General features: G+C 43.0%; 1 protein-coding gene across 7 annotated transcripts in view; it reads right to left on the bottom strand.

The window, feature by feature from the left end:
* Positions 1 to 19,083, bottom strand: part of ralgapa1 (Ral GTPase activating protein catalytic subunit alpha 1) — a 108,038-nt gene that overhangs the window by 45,727 nt on the left and 43,228 nt on the right. For all 7 annotated transcript variants that reach the window (XM_072688953.1, XM_072688947.1, XM_072688948.1 and 4 more), the window contains 11 exons: positions 16,181 to 16,374; positions 15,859 to 15,957; positions 14,480 to 14,635; positions 13,612 to 13,740; positions 12,653 to 12,778; positions 6,982 to 7,040; positions 4,642 to 4,750; positions 2,637 to 2,747; positions 2,185 to 2,253; positions 1,732 to 1,866; positions 1,246 to 1,429 (listed from right to left, as the gene is read on the bottom strand). In XM_072688953.1, coding sequence (XP_072545054.1) covers positions 1,246 to 1,429; positions 1,732 to 1,866; positions 2,185 to 2,253; positions 2,637 to 2,747; positions 4,642 to 4,750; positions 6,982 to 7,040; positions 12,653 to 12,778; positions 13,612 to 13,740; positions 14,480 to 14,635; positions 15,859 to 15,957; positions 16,181 to 16,374 — 1,371 coding nt within the window. The remainder of the gene's footprint in view (positions 1 to 1,245; positions 1,430 to 1,731; positions 1,867 to 2,184; positions 2,254 to 2,636; positions 2,748 to 4,641; positions 4,751 to 6,981; positions 7,041 to 12,652; positions 12,779 to 13,611; positions 13,741 to 14,479; positions 14,636 to 15,858; positions 15,958 to 16,180; positions 16,375 to 19,083) is intronic.

The following is a 19,083-nucleotide window of genomic DNA, read 5'->3' as shown; positions in this document are numbered from 1 at the left end:
GCACGACCTCGTGGAGCCCGAATCAAAGCTCCAAACAGGCTTCGGCGTGTCCTCAGGACGGCTCAAACGCAGCACTAAGGCCAGCGGTAATAGGTGAGGGAGAGGCGTGCGGTACGGAGAGCTGGGCTGATTAGGGGCTGGTTTGTGGCTGGCTGGGCCGCTGTGGGCCCCCGCTGTTCCCTCGCTCAGGAGACGAGTGCAGGAATTAAAGCAGCATGGGGCAGAGAGGGAGACGGAGAGACGCAGAGACATCAGACTGAGCTCATTCGGCTCCCTCACTCCTCCTGCCCTGCTCTGCTGCTTAGCTTAATGGCATGCAGGGACAGAAGACCGGGCGAGGAAGAAGAGCTGTGTGTGAGTGTGTGTGTGTGTTTGGCCGCTAAACAGGGAACCAGCAGCCGTATTTAAGCAGTATAAAGACTTGAGGAGCACATACTGTCAGTGAAAAGTTTGGGGACACCTATATATTGATGGTTGGGTCAGATTCAGGCTTCCACAGAGCTTTCTAATCAGACGGTGGGTTGCCAGGTAGCAACAGACTCCTTTTTCTATAGGAATGAATGAAAGGTTTGTGCACGTTTCAAATGTTCTCATCACAATGATGCACTTAACCAGCCAGACGGGATACCACAGCAACCACTTCGCAGCACCTAAGCAACCACCTAAGCAACCACCTGAGACTCTACTGTCCAGAGAAGAAGACTTTCTACTAGATTTTGGAGGAGGAGCATTGCTGTGAGGATTTGATTGCATTAGATGTTGGATAATCAACTCAACCCAAAAGTACTGGATGGAGCTCCTCCACCATCATTCCAGAGAACACAGTTCTTCCACTGCTCCACAGCTCCTCAATGCTGGGGGGCTTTATACCCCTCTAGCCCACGCCTGGCATTATTAGGCAGCATGGAGCCAATAGGGTCATGATGTTGATCTGCTCCAGGGGGTCCTATTCTATTGGCAGTACTTCTTCTTCTACAGGGACTAGACAAGCTGTGTGTGCATTTGCACGTCTGCATCAGCAATGAGTGCAGCTGAATGCATTCGTTAGAAGGGGTGTCCACAAATATTTGGACACAGTGTATCTGTCCCAGAATGCTGACACTGTGTTGAAAGGAAAAAAAAAAAAGAGGTAAAGGTAGGTGAGGTGAGGGTGAGGTGAGGGTGAGGTGAGGGTGAGGTGAGGTGAGGGTGAGGTGAGGGTGAGGTGAGGTGAGGTGAGGTGAGGTGAGGTGAGGGTGAGCTTACCCTCAGTGACCGGCTGCAGTTTGGAGGATCTCTCCGAGTCTGGCGAGTGCAGAGGCTCTGGCTCCTTCAGTCCCTCCAACGGCAGGAACGGGTCGTAATCTGGACTGCTGAGGTCCGACAGACTGAGGGGGAAATATCGCGCACTACTGAAACTCTGAGCACCGTACACACACCCGTGCAGCACCTGCGAGAGACGAACAGAGGTTTATATATTAGATTATATATGAAATAATTATATATATATATTAAATTATTAACAGGCTCTTTTCTAAATGTACAGTTCCTGTTTATTATCTCTATAACATAGCAGCGGCTGCTTAATTGACTAGGACATCCGCTAGTCAGCTAAGTCTGAACACTGTCAGGAATCCCCAGCGTGCTCCAGATGATCAGATGGAGAAGTAGCTGTGACGTGTGTGAGGCCGAGCGAGCGCACCATCACCACCGAGTCGTTTAGGTGTCGTTGTGTGAAGCTGCAGCTCAAACCTTGTAGATGGCGCTCAGCACGGACTTGTCCGCCTTGTCCTTATCAGAGACCAGTGTTTGGACCGGCTGCAGGAGAGTCTTTGGAGGAAGAGCCATCACCCAGTCCAGCAAACACAGCAGCAGAGACACCACCAGCTACAGAGAGAGGAGCATACACAGCATGACGTGCTTACAGTACCCTGTTACCAGCATGCATTACTGCTATATATATATATATATATATATATGTGTGTGTGTGCATAATAATAACAGTCCAAAAATAATTTCACTTCATCAGTGATATAAACAAGCTTAGAAATGTGATAATTCACTCTGGGAAAATGAATAAAATAAAAAAAGAATTAAAAAAGAGAGTCAAAACTAGAGTCACATTTCTATTTAATTAAAAAAAAAGACTAAATAATGACATATTTAATAAATGCATCTGTATGTGTATGTGTGCACAGTAAATACCCTTTTGTCCAGTTCATGAGGGGAGGACTCTGTGGAGGGCAGCAGGTAGGTGATGGTTGCTATGAGAATCTGCACAAACACAGACACAGATCCCATCAACAGTGCTCAGCTTCTCACCTTCAGTCCTGTCATCTACCTTTACCCTTTTGAGGGTTAATCTACCTCGTCTGCCGTCTGTGTGGGTTCACGAACCAAAAACAGTCACAAATAATTTCTACATACCAATTTCCAACCCCTCTGTACCGGTCAGCCTGTTTATATTACTGCACCTTTAAGCCCCATATATGAAAATGAGGTCTGTTCTTACTGGCTAAACTGCTGTAGGCTGAATGGGTGGGGCTAAACTGCTGTAGGCTGAATGAGCACACAGGGAGTAAGGGAGACAATCTCTTTAAGAAACGAAGACAGTGGTCATTAAGGAGGGTAAATGAGGAAGGACAGTGTGACGTTACCTCCACGATTTTCTTTGGAGTGTCAGGTGGAAACGTCTCCAGGTGGTCTGCGTAGTTTATCAGTAAGTGCAGGATATCTGAAGCCACCAGAGCTACAGTTTTATTGGGAAACTGTAAAAAAAAAATAATAATAATAAAAAAAGACCAATTTTTATTTCTGTATTTGTCTTAAAAACTACCAGCAGCAATAACCCCCTTAGTTTCTGATATAAAACAAACATACTATCTTTTCAATATATGAATATTCATAATTATCAAAAGTTGAAATTCTCACAGCAACCAAATCATCAAAATGTGATGCTCCTTAAAAGGGTGTAATTGCATTATTATGCTATTATGTTATTATTATATCAGCAGTATAAAATGCACATATTGTCCTAAAAAAATATCATGACAGGCCTACTGAGTGAGCACGCAGCAGCAATGTCCCGATCCAGATTTTTTCCACCCGATCCAATCTATGTACTATATATGTCCAGTTATTCTTGTTCTTCTGTTATAAGCTGTGCACTCCAGTGTTTTTTTTTGCCACTGTCGCCCCTGCCTTACTCAAAAGAGGCTCGGACCCGGATCTCTGTAAAGCTGCCGGATCTCTGTAAAGCTGCCGGATCTCTGTAAAGCTGCTTTGTGACAATAATCATAGTGAAAAGCCTTTAAAATAAATCTGAACTGAATTTAAATACACTGATCAGCCAAAACATTAACACCACCTCCTTGTTTTTACACTCATTCATTTAATGAGCTCCACAAGAATGTGGTGTTAATGTTATGGCTGATCAGTGTGTATGCAGTGTGTGTATTGGACTGACGCATGGGCTGACATGAGAAACAGATCTAAGAGCTTTGGTCTTCTGGTAGCTTCATACAGTCATACCAACAGAGCATGACTGAGCTGAGGACACCTCAAATCATGGGGGGGGGGGGGAGAGAGAGAGAGAGAGAGAGAGAGAGAGAGAGAGAGAGATTATATCCTCTGGGACCCAAAAACAGCCTGAACAACGATAACAGACCCAAACTCTAGCCGGCTCCTCTGATTGGACGGGCGGCGGAGGGGGCGGGGGGGTGGCTCCTCCACCCCTCATTTCAGACAGATATAATTGGTGGGGCGCTGGAGCGAGCATTCTTCAGTGGATTAGCCTTCTGTCTGCAGCGCCGCTGCCGCCGCCAAACATGTTGACAGTCCAGATTTAGCTGGGCTGGTTTGGGTGGCTGCGTTTTGGTGGGGGGTGTGGGGCTGGTTGGAGGGGGGGGGGGGGGGGTAAAGCTTCTTCTGGACCAGTCACACACGCATACTCCTGCCAGCACGCTGAGCCTACGCCTCAGGAGCAGAAACACACGCCTGCAGCAGCATCACTACACACACACTCACACACTGACACAGCCAGTGTGTTCACTCTCAATGTAAAGCACAGTCAGGTTCAGAGTGACACAGCCCTGCTCTGTTCTGCAGTCCATGTTCTAGATAACAACGAGTCAGAAACCACATAATCACATCTATTACTAAAGCAAAGAAGCACCAATCATGACTTTGTTGACTGTATATTATTAAAATATCGCTTTAATAAAAGCTGTAATAAAAATATATTATATGGACAAAAGTATTGGGACATTTCTGAAATCAAGGGAGTTAAAAAAGAGTTGATCCTTTTTTGGATTTGATTGAATTCAGCAACAAGAGTGTTAGTGAGATCAGGATGTTTGATGATGATCATCACCACCCCACCTCATCATCCCCAACTCCCCCCAAAAGTACTGGATGGAGCTCCTCCACCATCATTCCAGAGAACACAGTTCTTCCACTGCTCCACAGCTCCTCAATGCTGGGGGGCTTTATACCCCTCTAGCCCACGCCTGGCATTAGGCAGCATGGAGCCAATAGGGTCATGAAGTTGATGATCTGCTCCAGAGAGTCCTATTCTATTGGCAGTAGCTGAATGCATTCATTAGAGGGGGTGTCCACAAACTTTTCACATATAGTGTACGATGTTTAAAAGTTGTGAATCACCTTCAGAGTGACGCAGATGACGTTGAGAGCCTCTTTAATCTGCGGATGTCGAGTGCCATGGATCAACTCCTCACACAGCCAGATACCCAGACTGCACAGGGCTACACACCTGAAACACACACACACACAAATAAATGAATAAAGTAGGATGGAAATAAAAAGTTGCTGTTAGAAAATAAAATAAAAACTTGTGTTGACTACTCAAACATTATATGGACAAAAGTTTTGGGACACCTACACATTCCACCTACAGCAGCTTTTATATGACTTCCCATTCTAAACCCATAGTCATTATTAATATGGAGCCAGTCCCCCTTTGCTCTAAGCTCTACCAGCAGCAGCAGGTCTGGAGCTCTGCTGCAGTTATTGAGTCAGTTGGAGGCTTTTCTGCACTCTGCTCTGAGCTCAGCACTCGGCCCTGACCCCGCTCTGTAACTTTACGTGGTCTGACAGACACTCGGTGGCTGAGCTGCTCTCTGTGAGCTGTTCCTCCTAAACTCTTCCACTGTTCAATAATAACACCACTCACAGCTGATGGAGGAAGATCTAGGAGGGAGGAGATTTCACCAGCTGACTTGTTGTTGTTGCAGTGGTGGCTCTTCTTACAGCAGTGTCCCAATACTTTTGTCAATATAGTGCATTTTTACCCCCAAAATCATGCTAGCCGTAGTCAAAGCTGCTGAGAAGGTAAAATTTAACGACCACATCGGAGTCCACTCTCTCAAAAAACTACCTCAGACTAACTAACGACCTCAGACCAGAGCTAAACACACATCACAAGGGGAACCCAAAAGAGCCGTGTGAGGAAGCCACACTCGGCAGGTGCTAGGCTAAAAGCTAACCGTCTAGTTGAATGGCTGCAACCTCTACAGCCCCACTATTCAGCATGACTTGGGAATAATTATAAAAATAACTACAACGCCAAAAACAAAGGCAATGCTGTGCGATGGCTCCTGTGAGCTGCTGCAGTGTCGTAGACCAACCAATCAGAGCAGAGCTTTCACTTTGCTTCCCTGACAGCCCCACCATAAGAGAACATCAGTGTGTTTCATTCTGAGGTGACATAACAGGGTGGTAAATAGACTTTAATCGTCAGTTTAACCTGTGAGTAAAGTCACACACTTACTATCTGTACATCGAACAACGGCTCAGTGCTCAGGAAGGCGTCCTAGGCTTCTTTAATGTGGTGGAGATGTGGTTTGAGTGCTACGAGCATTAGGATGTGGATACACCTGGATTTTCCTGCGGTGACCCGATTTGTGTTACTGCGAGGTGTAAACCGCTGATTTTCAACAACAATCTGGTGGGGGTGTCCAAACTTTTGCATAAGACTGTATTTTTCACTGCAGACCGAATCTAGGGTTGCACTAACCCACGACCCCCTGCGGCTCAGTGTCCAGAATTAAAGCCCAGATGGCAAAACTTGCACCTTTTCCAGCAGGGGGGCGGAGTTAGTGCTGAGGAGTGTGAGATTTGTCTACATGACACTGGTCTTAATCTGTCTGGCCATCAGTACACACTTAACCCTGCTTCGATTTTAGCCCCCCCCCACCGAAACCCACCTCCACTCACAGTGCTGACACTGTTTACATAACCAGTAATCTGTCTGGCTCAGGCCCCCCCCCCCCCAAAATCTGCTGAGGTGCCTGCAGTGACCCGGAAGAGGCATCAGCAGCACTGTGTCGCAATGTCTGGATAATAATTCAGACGTCTGCTTATGTCTGCATGCTCCCCAATAATCTAAAAAACCTCTTAACTCCAGCTGACCTCATCTACACCCCATGTGTTTTTCAGTAGCCACTGCTGAGGAGCTGGACAGGCTTTACAGAACACTGGTAAACATCTCATTCACCCTAATGAGAGACTGTAGCTCCGCCTCCTCAGTGTATATCACAATACCTACATTTAGAGCGTTATTAATATTCACCCTAATGAGAGACTGTAGCTCCGCCTCCTCAGTGTATATCACAATACCTACATTTAGAGTTATTAATATTCACCCTAATGAGAGACTGTAGCTCCGCCTCCTCAGTGTATATCACAACACGTAAAGTCTTTCATTAGGGTGAATATTAATAACTCTCTAAATGTAGGTATTGTGATATACACTGAGGAGGAGGAGCTACAGTCTCTCATTAGGGTGATTATTAATAACGCTCTAAATGTAGGTATTGTGATATACACTGAGGAGGAGGAGCTACAGTCTCTCATTAATACCTTTATTATTAATTACATGTTTTAATAATAGTTTTTATGCGTTTGTGTGGGTGTCTTTGTGTGTGTGTGTGTGTGTGTGTGTGTGTGTGTGTGTGTGTGTGTGTGAGAGAGTGTGTGTGTTACCTTGCTGGAGCTGAGGGCTCGTCTCTGGCTGAAGCTAGGATGTGTTTAATAATGTGTTCCTGTAAGACAGAGAACACAGAGTTATTTACAAGCATCTCCATAAGCCAATACCTACAGTCCACCCTGAGGAACCCCGAGGAACCCTGAGGAACCCTGAGGAACCGCAGTGTAAATAAACACCTATCAGAACGGTCTCTGACAAACTGGTGACATCTTACAAACAGATCAATACAGATTACATCTGCCATCAGTCTAACTTCCTAGTTCTAAAACACACACACACACACACACACACACACACACACACACACACACACACAAAGCCCATTATAAGCACCAATGCACATGCTACACACACTCGCAGGCGCAGATGCACAGGCGAGCGTAATGCAGACAGACAAACTGATAATGATTGGACAGTTCAAACAGCTCACAACACGGCCGCAAAATCTGCCATAAACCCACCAATCTGGAAACACAACACACAACACAGCCCACCATCTGGAGGGAGTGTCTCAGAACACACACACACACACACACACACACACACACACACTTTTATACTAAAGTCAGGAAACAGTATTGTATACCATCAACACTATATGTCCAAATGTTTGTGGACACCCCTTCTGATTGAACGCATTCAGCTACTATAAGCTGCACCCATTGCTGATGCAGACGTGCAAATACACACACACAGCTTGTCTAGTCCCTGTAGAGAAGAAGTACTGCCAATAGAATAGGACTCTCTGGAGCAGATCTACATCATGACCCTATTGGCTCCATGCTGCCTAATGCATGCCTCACCCATCCAGTACTTTTGATTGGAGGAGTTGGGGATGATGAGGTGGGGTGGTGATAATCATCCAACATCCTGACCTCACTAACGCTCTGGTCACGAAATGCAATCAAATCCTCACAGCAATGTGCCTCTAGTAGAAAATCTTTGAAATGCCCTTGATTTCAGAAAGAGCAATGAATGAGCAGGTGTCCCAATAGTTTTGTCCATATAGTGCATATGAGATATTACATTTTACAAACACACACACACACACACACACACACACACTCAAAGGTTTTAGTCTATTTTAGTTTTGTATCAGAGAGTAGAGCTGCTGATCTGCTCAGTAAATCACTGATATCAGAATAAACACTAATAATAACACTCCTACAGAAAGTGGTGGTGGTTCTCCATCACTGTGTTCATCATTAGAACATCTCCAAAGTTCTCCTCATGGAGTCTAGTATTATTTAGAGTTCTCCTCAGATCAACACCTGGTTTGGTGGTAAATCAGGGCTTAATGATGGTAAATCAGGTGAGCTGCTGCTGCTGCTGCTGCTGATGGAGTTGAACACATCCTCCACGCTGTGCTGGCTGGACTGGGGGGCGTCCAGGAGAACCCTGGAGGAACCGAGCTCTGTTCTTCAGACTAGCTCGCAGACAAGATCTCACTACTTTCTTTCTTCAGAATGAGAAGCTCTTGTTTCTCCTTTTTACTGGATTCATGTTCAGCTGCTGCATCTGTTCTGATAAGATCTGGAGCTTCTACTGTAGAACTGGTGATATATATGTAATAACACTATATATCATACATTTATGTCCATATATGTAATAACGTAATAATCCATATATTATATATATATATATTATTTCCCTCACAACCAAATATAAAGGACATTATATATAAAATTTTATACAGGTGAAAAAAAAAGAATCTGAGAGTTTTGTCAAAAAATGTTTTCCCATGTCAGTTTTGTTGGTCTTGTGGGATAGGATAACACACACACACACACACACACACACACACACACACACACACACACACACACACACACACACACACATCCTGCTCATTCACACACAATCACACTAACCACGGTCTTGTCATTCACAGCGAGGTGCTGGTTACGAGATGCCATCGGGTGAAGTTGTGTGTGTGTGAGGAGGTGCAGGCCTGCATGGGATTATCTACTTAAACTGAGGCGGAACAGCAGGGAGCAGAATAACAACCCCCCCACTGCGCACACGCCCACACCACCGCATTACACACCACTCATTAGCCCATTAGGACTGCATCAGAACAATTACACACAGCGCACCACATTTCCATACACACACACACCTGCATCCAACTAGCAGCTCGGAGCCTGGGAGGGGTGTGGCTATTCAAATCAACCCATATCTGATCTGTTTTCAGATCACTTAACCCTTTAATGCCAAAAGCAAACGTGTCTACTTCTGTTTTGTTCCACAAAATAATATAAAATATTGTTTCTTTCGTGCAAAACCATGTATATGTATTGTTTTTCACTTTGACATTATGACAGTCTGGCAGTTTCAGAACTTCATGAGGACATTTCACACTTAAGGACTTAAGGAGTTAGGAAGAAGTGGTGAAGCTGCTGCTTTAGAGAGGTTTAGAGAGGCAACAGTGGCGATGTGAAAATGTGAAAATGAATATTCAAACTAGAGATGCACTGATCCGATATTAGGATCAGATATCGGCCCCGATATTAAATAAATTAGCTGGATTGGACATTGGATGATTATCACTGTAATTGGTTGGTGTGAGACGCTAAATGTCTAGATGTTTGCAATGTTTGGCTGCTGCTTGTATGTCTGACCAAGTTACTTATTTATTCTCTGGTTCAGCTGCTAGATTTTATTTTGAATCACTGTTTACACTAAATATTTAAGATTTTATTGATTACTGTTTTGTGTTTGACAAAGTACTTATTTTCAAATTTGATTTATTTTAATATATTTTAAGATGTTTTGGCTAGAATTTGAATGCTGTGTCAAGGTCCTGCACCATTGTTTATTTTAGTGACAAATTAATATCAATTTAGTACATTTAAATCTGTGTGTTCATTTGTTTTATTTAGTTTTTTTTTACAAAGTTAGTAAAGTAATGTTTAAGTCAATCCTGATGCCTCAAGTCTCTCCCACATGGTGAGATATACAGTTTATTAATTCAATAATGGTATCAATTTGGTATCGGGTATCGACCGATATGCAAAGTTTATGTATTGGTATCGAAACACATAAATATTTATATTATTATTATTGCAATATTTTCTTATTGTTATATCTGAACACTAACGGTTTAAAATGTGAATATCTGAAAGTTTAAAATGTCTCACTATTGATTATATTAGCAATCACATTATCAATTGTTTTCAATTATTGTGAATTTTTTTTTTGTTCAGGTTAATTGATTAGGTTTTAATGTAAGACAATACACAATAAATGATCAATAATATATGTAATAACCTAGAAAAAAGGAGCATAGATGGGGGAGTAAAACAAAATTAAACAAGCGATTTTAAAATAAACAGAAAATAAGAAAATGTAGACAGTGGTGTGAATCTGGGACAGTAATGCACTGTAAGCTCCTCACATGTAAGTGAGGGTACTTTTGTAACCCACTGAGAGCGACATAGAGGGGCAGAAGACCTACAGAAAACTCAAGCGTCTAGCCAGAGGAGCTTTACACTGCTTTACTCTATAGTAGAGATAGATCTAAAGAGTGGACATCAAAGAGCGGAGTAATCATCACCAATAACCAATAGTTATACCAGGATGGACATGACCATAATCAATGATTCATTTTGAATGATTAATTGGGTAAAGGTAAAGGTGCAGGTATCTGTCCCTGTACTATGTACAGCAAGTGAGCAGTGAGCACACACACACACACACACACACACACACACACACACTCACTAGTGAACTAGGGGCAGTGAGCACACACACACCCAGAGCGGTGGGCAGCCAACTCCAGCACCCGGGGAGCAGAGAGGGTGAAGGGTCTTGCTCAAGGGGCCAACAGTGGCAGCTTGCCGAGCCCGGGAATCAAACCCACAACCCTGTTATCGACAGCCTGGAGCTGCTGAGCCTCCACACACAGGCTAGAGGCTAATTACTGGAGGTCACTGCTTTGAGTCCGGAATTACAGATAATCCTTAAGGTAGAGCAGAGGTCCTCAATCCAGTCCATGACCACATGACTGCTCCCAGCCAGCCCATATCCCACACTGTTCCAGCTCCGAACACACCTGGGCCAGGTAATAAAGGGCTGTAGGACTGATCACCTCCCTAAAGAGATCAGCTGGACTGGAGATAAGTGAAATCATCTGCTGGAGAACACTGCGGCTAACCGAGGCTCTGCCTTCAGGCTGGATGGTGTTCTGAGTCTAATTCACAAATATATGGTTGGTGCTTTAAACCGGAGCTACGAGGCTAATGCGGCTAACAAGTAATGGAAGCTTATGTACACAAATTAGCTTAGGTCTAAATCATCTGAGCCACACGGTTTGAGGAGAGTGTGGTGATAATGTAGACATGCAGACAGTTAGCACCATGCTAATGTGTACATAGGCTTTCACTGCTTGTTAGCTACATTACTAACTCTTCTGAATAACAGCCTCTCTCACTTTCCTCTACTGTAGTCCGGGCACAGGTGCACTTTACCGTGTGCAATTTAATATATCATTTTTTTAATGATGTCTATATTTCCATTTATATCAGGGATGTCCTGATCAAGTCCTGATCGGAGTCTCTTAATGCGACTATTGGAAGATACCGACCCGGTCTTGGGGTTTCTGTAATAATCCAGCCCCACATCGGAGATAAAACACACTAATTCATCAGTAATCAGCAGTAAAATCAGTTTTAGCAGCAGATTCTAAAATCAGACTAAACTCTAGTCTGATCTACTTCACTTGGAGACACTTTTTAATCGACTGTTTTAAACTCTACAGTGTTTAATATCTTACAGTCCGGTCTGACTGACCCGCCTGACCCATGCATTCAGCTCCCAGCTCCTCTACGGCTCTGCAGTCTGATCAGAGCCGGTTCAGAACCGGAGAGAGGAGCGCGGTTCTCTCGCTGGTAGAACGTCAGAGCATTTCCACCACAGTCTGGATTCTAACCAGCTGAGATTCAGGAGTAAAGACGGGACGGAGGAACGTTAGAGTGACGCGTTTAGCTCCTCCTCTTCTGACAGAGTCACTAACTCACCTCCACCTGCTGCTCTGTGGCTGCCTGCTGCTGCTAACGCTAAGCTAAAGTTCTCCTCCACCCTGAACTTTCTGTTCCACCTTAAATAACAGCAGTTCTGCTCTGCTGCTGAAACGTACTCACTGTGACTGCAGCACTATTTAAGGTGGAATGGAGAGTTAGCATTAGCATCACCACACTGCTCAGTTCTAATGAAGCTCTGCTGAGATTTGCTCACCAAAATAATGCCACAGATGAAGGGCATCATGGGTAGTTCCCTAAAAAAATGAGACGTTCGTCTGCAGCAGCTGAGGATCATGCCTAGTAATGGGGCTGATCCAGGCATTGTTACTAAGTCGCTGGATCGGATTGGGATATCCTAATTTATAAGAGACTGTACATATGTACCTCTGTCTGATCTTCCATGGGACATCCTCTCCTTATATTTTATCATGTTTATTTTTGTTTATTTCATATTTTATGTTCATATACAGGATCTTTTCTTTATTCATTTTTCAGTTTGACACCCATGCACACCTGATACCTGGCGAATAAAGAGCTTCTGATTTATTCTGACTGAGGCTGAAGGTGTGTCCTCTAGTATTCCGGGCATCATACACAGCCGATATGGAAAGTGTGTGTGTGGTGGATGTAGTGTTATCTCTAATACCTTCACATCCTTGAATTTGGTCATGATGACATCAGCGGTGGTGGGGTGGAGAGCAGGAAGCTCCTCATACAGGTTCGGAAAACACACCAGAGAGCCCAGCAAAATCTGAGCCTCCACTCGTGGAGCCTGAGAGCGAGAGACAGAGAGAGAGACAGAGAGATATTGTATTTTTTGTTTTATCTTTATAACTGATATATGTAAATGACCTCTGTTTTGATTGGCTGATCTTATTTAAAGAGCCGTTCAGACTAAAACTCTTCATAACTTTAGCATGAGTGGGTGGGGCTAATCTGCTGTAGGCTGGACAGATAGATATATGCAAATGCACTACGCCAGCTGTCACTCTGAGGACAGCTCCGGCCCCCGCTATACGAGCCCTTAAAAAGACCTAAAGCCACACACACTACTCGAGGAAGCGTGTTCGGGTGTCAGCGTGTGTGACATGCTGGCATGCTGACAGTACGGGTTTCAGAGAGTGTGTGAGGCGTAAGTGTGAAGTGTGTGGTCTGGTTACAGTAAGTGAACGTACTGACTGTGTGGGTAGGGTTTATGGGAAATGTGGGTGTGTGCATGCGTGTGTTCACACCCACGTGCCCCCGTTAGACGACCCAGACACTGTATGAACAGAGAGGTCAGGTGAGGGGCGTGTGTTAGTGTGATGATGTCACAGCCCTGTAGCGCGGGAGACGCACAACCTACTTTAACATCTCTGTGTTCTTTGACGGGACAGCCCAAAGTCTGACCCAGCAGGGTGCTTAATTCTGCCCACCGGACGTCTCCTGACCAGTTAGGTATACCTTACGCTATATACACTCACTCAGCACTTTATTAGGAACACCTAATATAACTTTTTATTTATTTTTCCATATAGTGTGTGTGTGTGTGTGTGTGTGTGTGTGTGTTTGGTGGTGGGGGGGGGGGGGGGGGGGGGGAGAAAGGGTAGTGTGACTGGGTCTCACGTTGAGAGAAGAGCAGGCCGTCACTCTGCTGGCTGCTACGATGAAGTCCAGGATGAGCATGGTTGCCCCCGGCAACCCAATGGAGAAGAAGCGAGGAGAGCAGTGCTTAATGATGGTGTTCACAATGTCCTGCACAATAGCACACACACACACACACACACACACACACACACATACATACGGGAAAATGTTTATGTATCACAATACCCAGATACAGACACAAACAATATCAGAATATATATGGACAAAAGTATTGGGACACCTGCTCATTCACTGTCTCTTCTGAAATCAGAGTATTAAAGAGCTGATCCTGCTTCTGTTGGAGTAACTGTCTCTACTGCTCAGAGAAGAAGACTTTCTACTAGATTTTGGAGCAGGAGCATTGCTGTGAGGATTTGATTGCATTCAGCAACAAGAGTGTTAGTGAGGTCAGTATGTTGGATGATGACGATCACCACCCCACCTCATCCTAAAATTACTGGATGGAGCTCCTCCACCATCATTCCAGAGGACACAGCTCTTCCACTGCTCCACAGCTCCTCAATGCTGGGGGGCTTTATACCCCTCTAGGCAGCATCGAGTCCATAGGGTCATGATGTTGATCTGCTCCAGAGAGTCCTATTCTATTGGCAGTACTTCTTCTCTGCAGGGACTAGACAAGCTGTGTGTGCATTTGCACATCTGTGTCAGCAGTGGGTGCAACTGAAAGTAGCTGGATGCATTTATTAGAAGGGGTGTCCACAAACATTAGGACACAGTGTATTTCACAGTGTATTTACACATTGGTGCATTAGTCATATTCCTCTTTGTACAGGAAAACAGCATCAACCCCCTTCTTACACTCTCTCTCTCTCTCACACACACACACCTGGTCCTGGTGCAGCAAGCCACAGTGCATGATGTTGTAGAAGTGTGTGAGGAAGTCTGAGTTCGGGGACACATCCTGCCTCCGCTTCATGATCTTGCAAATAAGCTTGTAGGCGTGCAGCTTACCCTGCTTATACCTCTCTGACAGCATGGTGGCCTACACACACACACAAACACACACACTGTTATAATGACAAATAACACAAGGTACACTTCTCTTACACACATTCTGCTCTGATTCTTCTTGCAGTTTCTGATTAAAACAGAAAAGGACTAATTTACACTTTTCTTCACCAAACTCGTCTAAAGCGCCCCCTAGTGGTTGAACCCCCATGAGCTGGTTGAAAATTCAGTTCAGGTGCATCTGTAACTCCGCCACCATTAATAACAAAATGTAACTCTTTCCTCTATTACATAACGGTGGCTGATAACCTTACGACACTCCCATTGGTCCCCGCAGAAGCACAAAAACCTTTGATTGACTGCTTTCCACCCTGCCCACGCCTCCCTAAACCCCTCCTACACATGCTTTTAACACAGGCCCCTAATGATCACTTGTGTAATGAGCAGCAGAGAGGTGGGAGCCCTGCTGGTACTGAGCACTGATCTACTCTATATTGACTGATTCTCATTGGATAAGAAGGAGATGGGAGTGGCACCAAAATGATCCATGTGACAGTTTAGTTCCTCTCGCTTCCGAGAGTGCAGAAGACTAAACTCGCGACAGTGGTCAGAAGTGGCTCCTCACAGAAGTCCTCAGTGATCTGAATTTGCTGTTCTGTGCTTGAGGTTTTCCCATTTTCACAGGAAGAGATGCAATAGCTACAAACGTGCCAATTCATACTGGATTCATATAACCTGGGTTATGTTATGACTCATTTTAATTATTCATTAATTAAAGTAACTAATCAGTTTAGTAAAATTTCCTTTATAGTGTTTAATAGTTTAATATCTTATAATCCAGTCTGACTCTCCTTCCTGACCAATCAGCTCCCAGCTCCTCTACAACACTGCAGTCAGGTCACTTCCTGTGTGTGTGTCTGGACTGGTATCTGTGGTTGTTGGTCTACTGGTGTGTAATAACTGGTTTATAGTGGGTGAGTGTGCTGTGTCTGGGGTTTCTCTTGCATGTGTGTGTGTTAGCATTAGCATTAGCCTCCACTCGTTTTTAAATGGGTTCTTCAGTGCTGGTTTATAAACAGAGAAAGGCGAGTGAGCGGTTCTCCGGTTCTCTTCTGATTCTGAAAACTTCTGATACCGTGGATTTAGACGGGACTAAAATCATGGAGAAACTAATCCCATGTTTACACCAGTTTCTTCAAATGTCTCTGTGAGGAAGTGAAAGTTATTATAATAAAATCAATATATCAGAATACACACTCTGAAAAGCCAGGGAGTGAGAATCCTCAGCGGAGGGATCAGATCCGGAGGGGGCGGAGACGTCTGGTTGTCAAGGGAGATTCCCAGATTGTCTCTGATCTGTAAAAAGAGAGAGAGAGAGAGAGAGAGAGAGAGAGAGAGTCATTGCAGAATGGATCTGTGATCCTGTGATATCCCTGCAGTTTGGCTCTGTCCTATGCTAATGCTAATATGCTATAGTGAGGGTTATCTGCCACAAACCTGTGTGCGAGTGTGTGTGTGTGTGTGCGAGTGCGAGTGTGTGTGTGTGTGTGTGTGTGTGTGTGTGTATATACACACTCACCTTGGCCAGGTTCTGCCACAGCTCACACAGGTAGTCGAACACCTGGGCGTGAATTTCAGGGTCTTTAATGGAGTTAACGTCTCCCAGAATGCCGAGCATGCGTCTCCACATCACTGTGGCAACGTCCGCATGCCAGCCGGTCAGGGAGCCTCCGGCCATCACGCTGCAGTCCTCGGTGGGAAACTCGCTGGTCTCTGAACACGGGACAGTTTGAGGTCAGTGCTTTCTAGAAACAGCCTGGAGAAGATCTGGAGACGCTGGAGACACACGTCCCTCAGTTCTCAGTCAGGTCAGGACCAGGTTTCTGACCACAGACACAGCTGAGGGGGGGCGTGTCCATCCTGGAGCATCTCAGAAAAACTCCTTCATAGAGCTGAAGTGTAATATTTTATATTCATTACATACAGATATTTACTAACAGCTCAGGATCATCAGAAATCCATTTAGTTGGACAACATTAAAATACTCAATCATACTGTTCATATGAGCAATCATTTCAGAGGTGCAATATCTGAACTGCTTTATACAGAACGTTCTATGACCACAGTTACTGAAACTTTATTACACTCATTCATAGAGCGTTTATTTCACAGAGCATTTATTAATAGTGTTCCTTTTATAGAGCATTTATTAATAGAGCGTTCCTTTTATAGAGCGTTTATTAATAGAGCGTTCCTTTTATAGAGCGTTCCTTTTATAGAGCATTTATTAATAGAGTGTTCCTTTTATAGAGCGTTTATTAATAGAGCGTTCCTTTTATAGAGCATTTATTAATAGAGCGTTCCTTTTATAGAGTGTTCCTTTTATAGAGCGTTTATTAATAGAGCGTTCCTTTTATAGAGCGTTCCTTTTATAGAGCATTTATTAATAGAGTGTTCCTTTTATAGAGCGTTTATTAATAGAGCGTTCCTTTTATAGAGTGTTCCTTTTATAGAGCGTTTATTAATAGAGCGTTCCTTTTATAGAGCGTTTATTAATAGAGCGTTCCTTTTATAGAGCGTTTATTAATAGAGCGTTCCTTTTATAGTGTTCCTTTTATAGAGCGTTTATTAATAGAGCGTTCCTTTTATAGAGCGTTCCTTTTATAGAGCGTTCCTTTTATAGAGCGTTCCTTTTATAGAGTGTTCATTAATAGAGCGTTCCTTTTATAGAGTGTTCCTTTTATAGAGCGTTTATTAATAGAGCGTTCCTTTTATAGAGCGTTTATTAATAGAGCGTTCCTTTTATAGAGTGTTCCTTTTATAGAGCGTTTATTAATAGAGCGTTCCTTTTATAGAGCGTTTATTAATAGAGCGTTCCTTTTATAGAGCGTTCCTTTTATAGAGCGTTCCTTTTAGAGCGTTTATTAATAGAGCGTTCCTTTTATAGAGCATTTATTAATAGAGCGTTCCTTTTATAGTGTTTATTAATAGAGCGTTCCTTTTATAGAGCGTTCCTTTTATAGAGCATTTATTAATAGAGCGTTCCTTTTATAGAGTGTTTATTAATAGAGCGTTCCTTTTATAGAGCGTTCCTTTTATAGAGCGTTCCTTTTATAGAGCGTTTATTAATAGAGCGTTCCTTTTATAGAGCATTTATTAATAGAGCGTTCCTTTTATAGAGTGTTTATTAATAGAGCGTTCCTTTTATAAAGCGTTCCTTTTATAAAGCGTTCCTTTTATAGAGTGTTCATTAATAGAGCGTTCCTTTTATAGAGTGTTCCTTTTATAGAGCGTTTATTAATAGAGCGTTCCTTTTATAGAGCGTTTATTAATAGAGCGTTCCTTTTATAGAGCGTTCCTTTTATAGAGCGTTCCTTTTATAGAGCGTTTATTAATAGAGCGTTCCTTTTATAGAGCATTTATTAATAGAGCGTTCCTTTTATAGAGTGTTTATTAATAGAGCGTTCCTTTTATAGAGCGTTCCTTTTATAGAGCATTTATTAATAGAGCGTTCCTTTTATAGAGTGTTTATTAATAGAGCGTTCCTTTTATAGAGCGTTCCTTTTATAGAGCGTTTATTAATAGAGCGTTCCTTTTATAGAGCGTTCCTTTTATAAAGCGTTCCTTTTATAGAGCGTTCCTTTTATAGAGTGTTCATTAATAGAGCGTTCCTTTTATAGAGTGTTCCTTTTATAGAGCATTTATTAATAGAGCGTTCCTTTTATAGAGCGTTTATTAATAGAGCGTTCCTTTTATAGAGCGTTCCTTTTATAGAGTGTTCCTTTTATAGAGCGTTTATTAATAGAGTGTTCCTTTTATAGAGCATTTATTAATAGAGCGTTCCTTTTATAGAGTGTTTATTAATAGAGCGTTCCTTTTATAGAGTGTTCCTTTTATAGAGCATTTATTAATAGAGCGTTCCTTTTATAGAGTGTTCCTTTTATAGAGCATTTATTAATAGAGCGTTCCTTTTATGGAGCGTTTATTAATAGAGCGTTCCTTTTATAGAGTGTTCCTTTTATAGAGCGTTTATTAATAGAGTGTTCCTTTTATAGAGCGTTTATTAATAGAGCGTTCCTTTTATAAAGTGTTTATTTCATAGAGCTTTTTTATAAAGTTTATTTATAGTGTTTCTTTTATGAAGCGTTTATTTCATAGCGCGTTTATTAATAGAGCGTTCCTTTTATAGAGTGTTCCTTTTATAGAGCGTTCATTAATAGAGCGTTCCTTTTATAGTGTTCCTTTTATAGAGCGTTTATTAATAGAGCGTTCCTTTTATAGAGTGTTCCTTTTATAGAGCGTTTATTAATAGAGCGTTCCTTTTATAGAGTGTTCCTTTTATAGAGCGTTTATTAATAGAGCGTTCCTTTTATAGAGTGTTCCTTTTATAGAGCGTTTATTAATAGAGCGTTCCTTTTATAGAGTGTTCCTTTTATAGAACGTTTATTAATAGAGCGTTCCTTTTATAGAGTGTTCCTTTTA

The sequence above is a fragment of the Salminus brasiliensis genome, chromosome 10, assembly GCF_030463535.1.
Source record: "Salminus brasiliensis chromosome 10, fSalBra1.hap2, whole genome shotgun sequence".
In the NCBI taxonomy this organism is placed as follows: Eukaryota; Metazoa; Chordata; class Actinopteri; order Characiformes; family Bryconidae; genus Salminus; species Salminus brasiliensis.
This window is presented reverse-complemented; position numbering and strand designations above follow the sequence as displayed.